At 39.4% G+C, this 15,033-nt stretch overlaps 1 protein-coding gene across 1 annotated transcript; it reads left to right on the forward strand.

Moving 5' to 3' along the window:
- Positions 1–9,361: 9,361 nt before the first annotated feature.
- On the forward strand, positions 9,362–11,474 carry LOC107615691 (uncharacterized). The gene is made up of 4 exons (XM_088499092.1): positions 9,362–10,115; positions 10,650–10,790; positions 10,953–11,212; positions 11,310–11,474. Exons 1-4 carry the CDS (start codon positions 9,362–9,364, stop codon positions 11,472–11,474), a joined length of 1,320 nt encoding a protein of 439 aa, XP_088355218.1.
- The last annotated feature ends 3,559 nt before the right edge of the window (positions 11,475–15,033 follow it).

The following is a 15,033-nucleotide window of genomic DNA, read 5'->3' on the forward strand; positions in this document are numbered from 1 at the left end:
AGTATTTAAACCATGGGTCGTCTTCTCAAGGAATTGCAGGGAGGTGTTCTTATTATTGGTTATGAGTATTGTAAATTGGGGGTTTTGAAAGTAAGGAAGAAGTATGTTAAATAATAAGAAAAATAAAATAGTAATAATAAAATAAACTCTTGGCAAGGTATTGGAACTGGAAGTCCTATCCTTATCAATTGTGATGAGAATTGGATTTTAATCCCACTTTGTTAACCTCTAACTATGAAGGTAAATCAAGTGGATTAATTAGCTTAATCCTCAGGTCCTAGTCAAATTCTATGGAAAGACTAGAGTTATTGGAGCAACTCCCAATTTCAACCACTGCTTTATTTGACAACTCAAGCTTTACCAATTACTTAACCCAAGCCAAAAGGGAGAAAATATCTAATTAAATCAAAAGCATCAATATAAATAAAGCAAAGCAATCTTAAATCTGAAATACCTCAAATAATATTAATTAAGAAAATCATAACATGAATGTAGCATAAGCCAAATTGAAAAGATAAATAATTATTAAAAGTATATAATAAAAGTAGAAACTAAATAAGAGGAACATTGAACCTATGATGAAGAAGAAATAATCCTAAATCCTAAAACTAAATCCTAAGAGAGAGGAGAGAGCCCCTCTCTCTAAAAACTACATCTAAATCCTAAAATTGTGTATTGTGAGCTTATCATTATGAATGAATGGATTTCCCCACTTTATAGCCTCTAATCTGTGTTTTCTGGGCCGAAAACTGGGTCGAAAACAGCCCAGAAATTGCTGGAGAAGAAATCTGCCACGCTGATTTTCGCCACTGCGACGCGTCTGCGTGGAGCACGCGTTCGTGTTGCCTAGCATCAGGGAAACTATGGCATATTATATATCAAATCGAAGCCCTAGATGTTACTTTCCAACGCAACTGGAACCGCGTCATTTGGACCTCTGTAGCTAAAGTTATAGCCGTTTGAGTGCGAAGAGGTCAGGCTGGTCAGCTTAGCAATTTCTCCAACTTCTTGTATTCCTTCCACTTTTGCATGCTTCCTTTCAATCCTCTGAGCTATTCCTGCCCTGTAATTTCTGAAATCACTTAACACACATATCAAGGCATCTAATGGTAATAAGAGAGGATTAAACATAGGGAACTTAAGGCCAAAGAAGCATGTTTTCAACCAAAGTATATAATTAGGAAGGCAAATGTAAAACCATGCAAATAGTATGAATAAGTGGGTAAAGAGTCGATAAAAATCACTCAATTGAGCACAAGATAAACCATAAAATATTGGTTTATCAATGAGCTTCTTCGAAAGGTTGTGCGGATGACTTGTTTGTTGCCCCATTTCGAAGCTTTCCTTTTCCTCCTTTCTTGGTGGCCAACCTAAAGGGAGAGAAAAAAAAAGAAAATTAAGCCTATAACAAAGATATCAAAGCAAAGAGAACATAGGCAAGGGTTAATGCCAAATAAGGGTAAGGTTCTCACTACATGGTAGCTACAACATGTGAGTGAGAAAACAATATAGGCAAAGGGCATATGAACTAACACATGATGCAAGAGTAAAATCAAAGCATGAAGAGCATATTGAGCATAAAGTTCAAATAAGAAAGAGTGGGTCATGAAAAATAATATTAGGTCATATCAATTCACAAAGACACAAGAGTCATACAAGATTAAGCATTGATTTAAAAGTTTCATCACCCAACAATTTCAAACAAGTCAAGAGGCACCAAAATAATGCAAGAAATTCTCAACGATTGAATAGGAAAATTTAACACCATTATTAAAATAAGAAACTTAAAAAAAAGAAAATTACAACAAGCTATAAAATCAAAATTAAAATGCAAGGAATGAAAGTAAGCAAATGCAATAAAAGAAAATGGAAGAAATTTTTTTTCTTTAGTATTTTATTTATTTATTTATTTATTTAATTATTTATTTATTTATTTATTATTTTAATTTTTTTTTCAAGAGAGGAAGAAGAAAGGTAGAAAGAAAGAAGAAGAAAAGAAGAAAGAAGAAGAAAGGAGAAAAGAGAAAAACAGGGTGCAAATCCACACGTACGCGCGCATGGCGTGCGCGCGTCGATGGTTTTTTTTTTTTTGGAGAGTGACGCGTACGCGTCATGTACGTGTACGCGTCAGTGGTTTTGTGCCAAAGGCAGAAGGCGCGCGCAACGTTTGCATAACTCTCGGGTTTTTTGGCATGGGGGTGGAATTTCTCAATCCACGCATACGCGTACATGGCGCGTGCGCGTGGATTGGCGAAAATGCTTGATGCACGCATACGAGCGTAGTGCACGTATGCGCGGATGGTATTTTTTTTTTAAAAAATTTTTATGTTTTCGCACCAATCCAAGCATTCCAAACCTCCAAACAGCTACCAAAACACCCTAAAACCTTATTTAACATACTAAACTACCAATTAAACTCAACAAACTAAACAAAACATGAAATCAAACCTATTCTACCAATATTTACAAAAGAGAAAAATGAAAAGAGTTTACCATGGTGGGGTGTCTCCCACCTAGCACTTTCGTTTATTGTCCTTAAGTTGGACTTATGGGGAGCTCCTCTCAAGGTGGCTTGTGCTTGAAGCTATCCTTGAACTCCTACCAATGCTTGGTTCTCCATTGTGCCCCAAGATTTCTTATTTGTTGCACCAAGTATTGATGGAGTTCTTCACAAGCTTGGGGCTCCCAAAGTTAATCCTCTTTTTGTGATCCGGGATCCCACACTTTATTTTTACACCCGTCTTAAAGTTGATCATCATTATTAGTCCATCCGGGTGGTGAGTAAGGTGAATACTCTATGAAGTGCCCAACAATCCTTCTAGACCCATCTATTTGAGCACTACTCCAACCTTTATATCTCATGTTTGATGCATGAACCATAATGAGCCTTGATTTGCAATGGCAACCACAAAACCTTTTTCGTTTACGCTTCATCCCAAAGCTCCCTAAGTTGGCCATCCGTTTCAAGCAAACCATATTCAAGTGGGATAATAGAGCTAATAGAAATGAATTTCACCCACTCAAATGAAGGAGTAGATGGCAACCTAGGCAAAGACAACTCCAAGGGTCTTGATAAAGCGTATTCAATTCCCATCCTCCTTTTTCTAAGGATTTCCACCTCTTCACAAGACTTCTCAATTATAATCCTTTTTTCAACAATTTTATCTAAACCTTTTCTCCTACTCAAGTCATAAATTGGAGGATGAGAAAAATTTACCTCCACATTGCTTTCCATCTTGTTGGGAGAAGGTTCTTCATGCTCAAAGGATTCTTCACCACTAAGGTTTGATGCTTGATCTTCATCACCAAGGGAACTCAATTCTTGCTCTATCCCATCCAAGTCTTCATAAGGGATATGCCTTGGAGGTTGTGCACATTCCTCCTTAGCCTCAAATTCAATCTTCTTGGAGGGGTTTTCTTCAATTCTAGATTCCCATGGAGGCTCCGCATCTCCTAAGTCTTCAACCAATTCTTTCCTTTCTTCAACAATCATAGCTTCCTCCAATTATTCCAATACAAAGCAACTTCCCTCATTCTCCACCAATCTCTCCTTTATGTTGTGCTCTTCATTTATTTCTCCACATGTAGCCATGGGAGTCCTTGAGTTGTTAAGCATTGGGATGCTAACCGGTTTACCACCTCATCCAAGGCGGCCGTGAATTGTTGCACATCCCTTTTCATCTCCTCTTGTCCTTGAACAAGAACATCAATGATGTCATCCATTGGAGGTTGTGGTGGATGGAAGGGTTCATCAATTTGGGGGAAGGATTCATAGTAGGAAGGTGGTTCTTCTTGGTAGAGTTGTGGTGGTTCACTACTTTCCACTCTTTCAACTTGTTGCACAACACGCTCCATGGTTGCTTGAAGTTGATCCAATATTTCCTTGAGATGATCCTGTGACTCTTGTTCCTCTTGGATAATATGATTAGGATCATGTGGCTCTTGGATTGAAGGACATGAGTATTCTTCCATAGGAGGTTGTGGTGGAAAGTAGAGTTCATCTTGTGGTTGAAAGTTTTTATATATTGGAGGTGGTTCATCTTGGTAATAATATGGAGGGGGCGGCTCTTGAAAATGTTGATGTTGGAGTAGTGGTGGCTCTATGTGTAGTTCATATGGCTCATATGATTGTTGGTAGGATGGATATGGATTAGGATCATATGAAGATGGTTGGTAAGAAGGGGCTTGTGAGTATGGTTGAGGGTTATGTTGGGGATATGGTTCATAGGCATATGGTGGTGGTTCTTGAAAGTCACAAGGGGATTCACCATAGCCATTAGATTGATATGCATCATAGAATGGCTCTTGTTCATAGTGTGTTGGTGGAGGTTGTTGCCATGAAGATTGATCATATGCATATGGCTCCTCCCACCTTTGGTTATCCCATTCTTGATACACATCTTCATTGTAGCCCTCATTTCCTACAACATAGTTAGAACCAAACTCATAGCCAAAGTGAGAATTCATAATAGCAAGAGAAAATAAAAACAAAATCAAATAAGAAGCAAGAAAATTAAATCCTAAAACTAGAAAAAACTAACAAAGAAGCAAAAGGTAAACCTATTTACAATATTCACATATATACAATAACCAATAACACAACACCATTGCAATTCCCCGGCAACGGCGCCATTTTGATTATTGGACTTTTGTGTGGTTTAGAATTCACAAATGAATTCTCGTTGCAGGTATAGTTTCTAAACCGAACAATAATCCTTTCATACAAAAATTTGTTTGTCACAAGTACAAACCCCTAAAATCTATAAATCGAAGTATTCAAACCTCGGGCCGTTCTCCCTAGGAATTGCAATAAAGTGCCTTGTTATTGGTTATGGAGCTATGTCTGGGGTTTTTGAGATATTAGACATGAAAGGTAAATGGCAATGAAAATAAACTAACAACTAGAAAGCTCTTGGCAAGGTTGTGAGAATTAGAAGTCCTATCCTAGTTATCCTCTTCAATTGTGACCATAATTATCCATTGCTACCACTTAGTTAACCTCTAACTATGGAGGAAAGTCAAGTGGATGAATCAACTTGATTCCACAAGTCCTAGCCAACTCCCAAGGGAAAGACTAGCTTTAGTGGTATCCAAATCAATTAGCAACTTCTAATTATCAATCAACAAAGGAATTTGATAACTCAAGCGTCACTAATTACTCCACCTAGGCTAAGAGAAACAAAATCTACACTAAAATCTAACCAAGCTTTTCATCAAACACTTGGGAGGCATAAAGGAAAGCAAAGTAAATTGATAACAACAATGAAATCTAACAACTACTTATTACAAGGAATTAATAACAACAATCAAAGGAAACACAATTATTATGAATTACCTCATTTTGAATTGAAAGAAAATGGAAGGACCAAGAGTAGATCTACAATAAAGCATAGAAACAACATAAAGGAAATTACAACAAAAGAATAGAGGAATCATAAATGCAACAACAAAGAATTCAGAAGAAGAAGAAGAAGAAGAAGAAAGCATGAATTGAAACCTAGATCTAGATTATTGAACTAAACCTAATCCTAATACTAATTCTAGAGAGAAGTTAGAGCTTCTCTCTCTAAAACTAACCTAAACTAAACTAATGTGTGAAAGTATCTAAAGTGTATTGATTCCCTTTCAATCCTTGGCTTAAATAGCATCAGAAATGAGTTGGATTGGGCCCACAAGGCTTTAGAATTCGCTGGCCACGTATTGCTTTAAGTGGATCATATGGCAACAACGACGTGTGTGCATACAGTGCGCGTACGCATCACCATACATGTAACAACTATGACAAATCTTATATCGTTTCAAAGCCCCAGATGTTAGCTTTCCAACGCAACTAGAACCGCATCATTTGGACCTCTGTAGCTCAAGTTATGATCGATTAAGTGCGAAGAGGTCGGCTTGACAGCTTTTGCTATTCCTTCATTTCTTCATGAGTTCTCCATGTTTACATGCTTTTCGTTCATTCCCTTGACCCAATCTTTGCCTGCTAAATCTGAAATCACTTAACAAACATATCAAGGCATCTAATGGAATCAAAGGTAAGTTAAGATTAAACAATTAAGGACTTATAAAGCATGTTTTTACTCTTAAGCACAGTTAAAGGAGAATTTACAAAACCATGCTATTTCATTGGATAAATGGGAGAAAGGTTGACAAAACCCTCTAAATTCAACACAAGATAAACCCTACAAATGGGGTTTATCAGGGACCAGTAACAGGAAGAGAGGAAGCGGGACCATAAGTCGCCTGGGATGGATCAGATGGAATCGACCGAACTCTAGGGGTCGGGATAATCTTCCTCGGGCCTTGAGAGGTTAGAAGTCGGATTTTGCGGGAGAACCTGAGAAGACCCCTCCCCTGGGGTCTTCGTCGACAAATTCTGGGCAGCTGTCGCCTTCTTCACCCTTCAGAAGGCCTTCATGGAATCTGAAGATTTCACCATTTCTAAAAAGAAAGTCATGAAAACAATTATCATCTCAGATAAAGACAGAGCCCCAAGTCAACACAAAAGTACACTTTGCACAAAGAAAGAGCTCAGACACTACCTAGCTCGGCACTAAGGAGGGAAGGATCTCCTAAAAATCTCTTTGTGTCCAGATGAGGAGGCTCCCCCCAGTGCTCCTCTAAAACATTCACAAAAGCTTGTTCCACCTCATCTAAGCTCTCCCAAGGATATTTGAGGACTACAGGATCTTTTTGCCACCATAAAGGAAAGGTTGGCTCATTATTTTCATCTAAAAAGAAAGGTCGAGCATCCTGAACAGCTCCCCTTAAAGTAGTAGTTCTTGAAATCCCGGAAAGATTCATCAAATATCGAAACACTTTCTTTCCTTGGGTAGCCCGGAAAGAAATTCAAGAAGCTTTCTTCTTGGCCACCCCGGGTTTTATCAGAACAAAGAGATAAAGAAAGAGTTGAATGGTAGGTCGGACACTCAATTCTTGGCACAATAACTGAAAGATCTTTATAAAGGCCCATTAGTTCGGATGAAGCTGAGAAGGGGCCACATTATAGTTCCACAACAAGTTCGGTCTCAAAAGCAGTAAAAGGGATGGTAATATTCAGTAAGGAAAAGAAGTAATCATAGGTGTAGAAAAAGGGATGCTCTTCCCGACCTAAGGGAGGGAAGCTAACCCTCTCTTCAGGGTCAGGCGACACCAGCTCATAATTCTTTTCATCCTCCCTATTACTACAAATCCTATGAAATCGCCTAAGTTTCTCACAATACTCAGGGTCAGCTACAGTAACACACATCAGGACAATAGAGTCTAGCCAATTTGCCATACCAGCGGGGACTTTGGTGGACATCTCGACAATATTCTTATGGGAAGACATACAGCATAGAAAATAAAAATAGGTCACTACCGAAACAACTCGGACAAAAACAGAGAGTAAGGAAACTAGCGCACAAGGAATATCACAACAAAAGGGCACCCCAGGTTTCATAAAAACAAAGACCAAGGGCACCCTTTGGAGGCAATGAAGATACAAGAACATAGGAAAATCAACGAAATAATCAAATAGGAAATCCTAGCCCCTTCGCTATAGGGCACAACCAAATCCTCATCACCTAAATACCTACGCGTCCCCAGAAAGAAGAAACAGAAACAAAAAAAAGGCAAAAACAAAAAAAGGCAAAAACAAAAAAAGCTTCGTATTTAAACTTAGTGAAAAACTCACCAATAGAAGTACAGTTTGGACTAAGATGCTCGAACACGACTCCCCTAAGGGATCGAGGCTGGAAAGCATGAACTCAAGGGAAGATCGAAGCTCGAGCAGAGGCACTGTTCATACCATGGGTCGAGCTATGTGAGCTAGGCTGATGATAAAAATGCCCGACCTCTTAAAGGTTGGTCGACACCGACCTCTCCCTAAAGAGATCGGCCAAGTTGCCATGAGGGCCCAAGTAGGCCCAAAGCAGAAGATCACAGCCCACCTAAAGGCGGCTGGCTTAAGATAAGGGGACTCACCCACAAAAGATAAGATAAGATAACAAACTTATATCAAAGAAGGTCATCTCAGACTACTATAAATACACTGGAACACCCAGGTATAACTCATACTCTGATTCTACACAAAAAACCTGCTCAAAGCCCATGCTAACTTAAGCATTGGAGTCTCTTGTAGGTACCACCCCCCTCCGGTGATCAAGGATTAGCAGCACAACCAGATCCAACAAGTCGAATACAACAGTCCCGGTCACAACAGCAGATCTCATCCGAGATCGACCTTCAGTTTCAGGTAAACCTCGGAACACCAACCAAAGACCATATCAAGCCACTCAAAACACTTCTTCCCGGCTATCATATCACGCACCAAATAGTCATTTTCAACCAACCCAATTCCAACATACCACCACCATCTGAGGATAGGTTGTCTCGTATTGAGGCCATGCTTCGAGAACTCTGCAAAGAGTCTAAAGACATGCAAGATTTCAAGGAGGAAGTGAGATCCAACATGCAAAACTAAGATGCAGCCATCAAGAAACTCGAAGTACAGATTGGATACCTATCCAAGTAAGTCCCTAACCACAATCCTTGTAATAACACAAGGGCAAACCTCAGGAAGGAATACAAAGCCATCACACTAAGGAGTGGGAAGGAACTGAAGGAAACCTCAAGGGAAGCGCAAAAGAAGGAAGTGAATGAAAACCCGAATAATGAAGAAGAAGCACAAATACCTGCCTCCAACCCACCTCAGGAAAAAGAAATCTTAAGACCATACATTCCAAAAGCTCCTTACCCTCAACGATTGAAGAAGGATGAGAAGAAAAATCAATTCTCCAGATTCTTGGAAGTTTTCAAGAAACTCCAAATCAATATCCCCTTTGCTGAAGCACTGGAGCAAATGCCACTTTATGCCAAATTATTGAAGGAGTTGATGACCAAGAAAAGGAGCTAGAAAAGTGATAAAACTGTGATGTTGACTGAGGAGTGTAGTGCTATCATTCAGCACAAATTACCCCAGAAGTTGAAGGATCCTGGGATCTTCCAAATCCCATGTATCATAGGAGAAATCATAGTGGAAAAAGCTTTATGTGATTTGGGAGCCAGCATAAATTTGATGTCCTTAGCAATGATGAAGGGGATGAAGATTGAGGAAGCCAAACCAATGAGAATGGCACTTCAATTAGCAGACCGATCCTTCAAATTCCCTCATAGAGTAGTAGAGGACTTGTTTGTGAAGGTAGGAGACTTCATATTCCCAGCAGACTTTGTGGTGTTATATATGGAGGAAGAAGCCAAAGCTTCTATCATTTTGGGAAGGCCATTTCTAGCAACAGCCAGAGCCATCATTGATGTCCAAAATGGTAAACTTATCCTTAGGCTACATGATGAGAAGATAGTATTCAATATTTTCAAAGCCATGAGTTACCCACGGGAATCACTAGGAGAATGCATGAGGTTAGATGCAGTGGAAATCTTGGTACAAGAACCCTTCGAAGAATCTGAGGAGGTGTCAGAAGAAGATCCCACATCAAACAGTGAGGTTGCAGCAGTTCAATCAGTAGATGAACTCATTCCACGCACGTTAGAGGAAAAGAAAGAAGAGAAGAAAGCACCCAAACTCGAACTGAAAGCACTGCCTCCCACTCTCAAGTATGTATACTTGGGAAGTGATGAAAGTTACCCAGTGATCATCAATTCTGCTTTGAGTCAAGAACAAGAGAAGGAGTTAATCAAGGTGCTGCAAAAGCACAAAGATGCCATTGGATGGACCCTTTCTAATTTAAAAGGGATAAGTCCCTCCATGTACATGCATAAGATTCTGTTGGAAGATGATGCCAAGCCCTCCATTCAACCTCAAAGAAGGTTGAATCCAGTCATGAAAGAAGTAGTACAAAAGGAGGTCATGAAACTTTGGCAAGCAGGGGTGATCTACCCAATTTCGGATAGTCCATGGGTGAGTCCCATCCAAGTGGTTCCCAAGAAAGGAGGCATCACTGTGGTGCCTAATGAGAGGAATGAACTCATCCCCACACGAACTGTAATAGGATGGAGAATGTGTATTGATTACAGGAAGCTCAATGAGACCACAAGAAAAGACCACTTCCCACTTCCTTTTATGGACCAAATGCTGGAAAGGCTTGCAGGGCATGCATACTACTGCTTCTTGGAAGGCTACTCAGGATACAACCAGATAGTAGTTGACCCAAGAGATCAAGAGAAAACATCTTTTACTTGCCCATATGGAGTCTTTGCTTATAGACGCATGCCCTTTGGATTGTGCAATGCAACTGCCACCTTCCAAAGATGCATGCTATCTATCTTTTCAGACATGATTGAAAAATTCATTGAGATCTTTATGGATGACTTTTCAGTATTTGGGGATTTCTTCCCTAATTGCTTGCATCACCTTCCCTTGGTGCTAAAGAGATGCCAAGAGACTAACCTAGTTTTAAACTGGGAGAAATGCCATTTTATGGTAACAGAGGGGATAGTCCTTAGCCACAAAATCTCTAATAAAGGCATAGAGGTGGACAGAGCTAAGGTGAAAATAATTGAGAAATTACCTCCACCTAGTAATGTCAAAGCAATTAGGAGCTTCTTGGGACATGCTGGCTTTTACAGAAGGTTCATTAGAGATTTTTCAAAAATTGCCAAACCTTTAAGTAATCTACTTGTATCTGATGCACCTTTTGTGTTTGATCAAGAATGCATGCTGGCTTTTGAAAATCTTAAAAGAAAACTTTCTTCATCACCTATCATTGCCCCACCTAACTGGGATTTACCTTTTGAGATGATGTGTGATGTATCAGATTTTGCTATTGGGGTAGTGTTAACACAGAGGAAAGGTAATCTAGTGCATGTTATATACTACGCCAGCAAGGTCCTAAATGAAACCCAAAGGAATTACACCACCACTAAAAAGGAATTACTGGCAATAGTGTTTGCATTTGATAAATTTAGATCATATCTCATTGGATATAAAGTGATTGTTTTTACTGATCATGCAGCACTAAAATACCTACTTGCCAAGCAAGAACCAAAACCAAGATTGATAAAGTGGGTTTTGCTGCTGCAGGAGTTCAACATTGAGATTAAGGATAAGAAAGGAGTAGAGAACAAGGTGGCAGATCACTTGTCAAGAATTCCTTGTGAAGAAGGCAGCACACACAACCCAAGTGTGAATGAATGCTTTCCAGACGAGCAGTTAATGCTGGTACACAAGGCACCCTGGTTTGCGGACATTGCCAACTTTAAAGCCACTGGAGAAGTGCCCCCGGAGATCAACAAACATCAGAGGAGAAAATTCATTAATGATGCCAAGTATTTCATTTGGGATGAACCATACCTCTTCATAAAATGCTTAGATAGAATACTTAGGAGGTGCATATCAGAGGAAGAAGGAAGGGAAGTCTTGTGGAATTGCCATGGTTCTTGTTATGGAGGACACTTTGGAGGGAAAAGAACTACAGCCAAAGTGTTGCAGTGTGGGTTCTTTTGGCCCACTATCTTCAAAGATGCCAAAGAACTAGTGAAGAATTGCAATAAATGTCAGAGAGCTGGAAACTTGCCCAAAAGAAATGAGATGCTAAAATACTTCATCCTAGAACTTGAACTTTTTGATGTATGGGGGATTGATTTCATGGGATCATTCCTAACTTCACACTCAAACAAATATATTTTGGTAGCAGTAGACTATGTATCCAAGTGGGTGGAAGCCATTGTAACACCCACAAATGATAACAAGGTCGTGATGAACTTTCTCAGGAAAAACATCTTCAGTCAATTTGGAGTTCCTAGAGCCCTTATCAGTGATGGAGGAAGCCATTTTTGTAACATAACTGGTGCACGAAATTGTGATCCCTGGGGTTGTAAAATTTGTTGTTCATTCTCTCCCTGGCAATGGCGCCAACAACTGGTGCACAATACCATGGTCCAAACATAACTTCACAACTTCGCACAACTAACCAGCAAGTGCACTGGGTCGTCCAAGTAATAAAACCTTACGTGAGTAAGGGTTGATCCCACGGAGATTGTTGGTATGAAGTAAGCTATGGTCACGTTGTAAATCTCAGTCAGGCGGATATCAAATGGTTATAGAGTTTTCGAATAATAATAATAAATAAACAGAAAGTAAAGATAGAAATACTTATGTATATCATTGGTGAGAATTTCAGATAAGCGTATAGAGATGCTTTCGTTCTTCTGAACTTCTGCTTTCCTGCTGTCTTCATCCAATCAGTCTTACTCCTTTCCATGGCAAACTTTCTGTAAGGGCATCACCGTTATCAATGGCTACATCCCATCCTCTTGTGAAAAAGGTCCAAATGCTCTGTCACGGCACGGCTAATCATCTGAGGTTCTCGATCATACTGGAATAGGATTCACCCTCCTTTTGCGTTTATCACTACGCCCAGCACTCGCGAGTTTGAAGTTCGTCATAGCCATCCCTTCCCAGATCCTACTCGGAATACCACAGACAAGGTTTAGACTTTCCAGATCTCAGGAATGGCCATCCATGGGTTCTAACTTATACCACGGAGATACTAATAACTCGGACTCGGTCCCCTGTATTAGATATCTAACAGATATTCCTTCTAGCTTGTTGCATGTAGAACGGAAGTGTTTGTCAGGCACGCGTTCATAAGTGAGAATGATGATGAGCGTCACATAATCATCACATTCATCATGTTCATGGGTGTGAATGGATATCTTAGAAGCGGAATAAGTTGAATTGAAAAGAAAACAGTAGTACTTTGCATTAAATCATGAGGAACAGCAGAGCTCCACACCTTAATCTATGGAGTGTAGAAACTCTACCGTTGAAAATACATAAGTGATAATGGTCCAGGCATGGCCGAATGGCCAGCCCCCATGAAAGTCTAAGATAGCATAAAACTGATCAAAGATGTCTAATACAATAGTAAAAAGTCCTATTTATACTAAACTAGTTACTAGGGTTTACAGAAGTAAGTAATTGATGCATAAATCCACTTCCGGGGCCCACTTGGTGTGTGCTTGGGCTGAGCTTGAAGTTTACACGTGGAGAGGTCATTCTTGGAGTTGAACGCCAGTTTGTAACGTGTTTCTGGCGTTCAACTCTGGTTCGTGACGTGTTTCTGGCGTTTAACTCTAGACTACAGCGTAGAACTGGCGTTCAACGCCCTTTTGCGTCATCTAAACTCGGCCAAAGTATAGACTAATATATATTTCTGGAAAGCCCTAGATGTCTACTTTTCAACGCAATTAGAAGCGCGCAATTTGGAGTTTGATATCTCCAGAAAATCCACTTTGAGTGCAGGGAGGTCAGAATCCAACAGCATCAGCAGTCCTTCTTCAACCTCTGAATCTGATTTTTGCTCAAGTCCCTCAATTTCAGCCAGAAAATACCTGAAATCACAGAAAAACACACAAACTCATAGTAAAGTCCAGAAATGTGAATTTAACATAAAAACTAATAAAAACATCCCTAAAAGTAAATAGATCCTTCTAAAAACATACTAAAAATAATGCCAAAAAGCGTATAAATTATCCACTCATCACAACACCAAACTTAAATTGTTGCTTCTTCCCAAGCAACTGAAAATCAAATAGGATAAAAAGAAGAGAATATACTATAAATTCCAAACTTTCAATAAAACATAGCTCCAATCAGATGAGCGGGATTTGTAGCTTTTTGCCTCTTGAATAGTTTTGGCATCTCACTTTCTCCATTGAGGTTCAGAATGATTGGCATCTATAGGAACTCAGAGTTCAGATAGTGTTATTGATTCTCCTAGTTCAGTATGTTGATTCTTGAACACAGCTACTTTATGAGTCTTGGCCATGGCCCTAAGCACTTTGTTTTCCAGTATTACCACCGGATACATAAATGCCACAGACACATAATTGGGTGAACCTTTTCAGATTGTGACTCAGCTTTGCTAAAGCCCCCAATTAGAGGTGTCCAGGGTTCTTAAGCACACTCTTCTTTTGCTTTGGACCTTGACTTTAACCGCTCAGTCTCAAGTTTTCACTTGACACCTTCACGCCACAAGCACATGGTTAGGGACAGCTTGGTTTAGCCGCTTAGGCCAGGATTTTATTCCTTTAGGCCCTCCTATCCACTGATGCTCAAAGCCTTGGGATCCTTTTTATTACCCTTGCCTTTTGGTTTTAAAGGTTATTGGCTTTTTGCTCTTGCCTTTTGGTTTTAAGAGCTTTTGGCTTTTTCTGCTTGCTTTTTCTTTTTCTATATTTTTTATATATTTTTTTTAGCTATTTTTTTTCTATTTTTTTTTCTGCAAGCTTTTGTATTCACTGCTTTTTCTTGCTTCAAGAATCATTTTTATGATTTTTCAGATTATTAAATAACATGTCTCCTTGTCATCATTCTTTCAAGAGCCAACCTATTTAACATTCATGAACAACAACTTCAAAAGACATATGCACTGTTCAAGCATTCATTCAGAAAACAAAAAGTATTGTCACCACATTAATATAATTAAACTAAGTTCAAGGATAAATTCGAAACTCATGTACTTCTTGTTCTTTTGAATTAAGTCATTTTTCATTTAAGAGAGGTGATGGATTCATAGGACATTCATAACTTTAAGACAAAGTTACTAAATACTAATGATCATGTAATAAGACACAAACATGGATAAGCACTTAACATAAAGAAAACGAAAAACAGAGAATGTAAGAACAAGGAATGAGTCCACCTTAGTGATGGTGGCGTTTTCTCCTTAAGGAACCAATGATGTCCTTGAGCTCTTCTATGTCTCTTCCTTGTATTTGTTGCTCCTCCCTCATTGCTTTTTGATCTTCTCTAATTTCATGAAGGATGATGGAGTGCTCTTGATATTCCACCCTTAATTGTCCCATGTTGGAACTTAATTCTCCTAGGGAGGTGTTGATTTGCTTCCGAAAATTCTGTGGAGGAAAGTGCATCCCTTGAGGTATCTCAGGGATTTCTTGATGATGAGCTTCCTCACGTGTTTCTTGAGCTCCATGAGTGGGCTCTCTTGTTTGCTCCATCCTTTTCTTAGTGATGGGCTTCTCTTCCTCAATGGGAATGTCTCCTTCTATGAAAGCTCTAGCTGAGTAACA

The sequence above is a fragment of the Arachis ipaensis genome, chromosome B9, assembly GCF_059453495.1.
Source record: "Arachis ipaensis isolate K30076 ecotype BB chromosome B9, ASM5945349v1, whole genome shotgun sequence".
Lineage (NCBI taxonomy): Eukaryota > Viridiplantae > Streptophyta > Magnoliopsida > Fabales > Fabaceae > Arachis > Arachis ipaensis.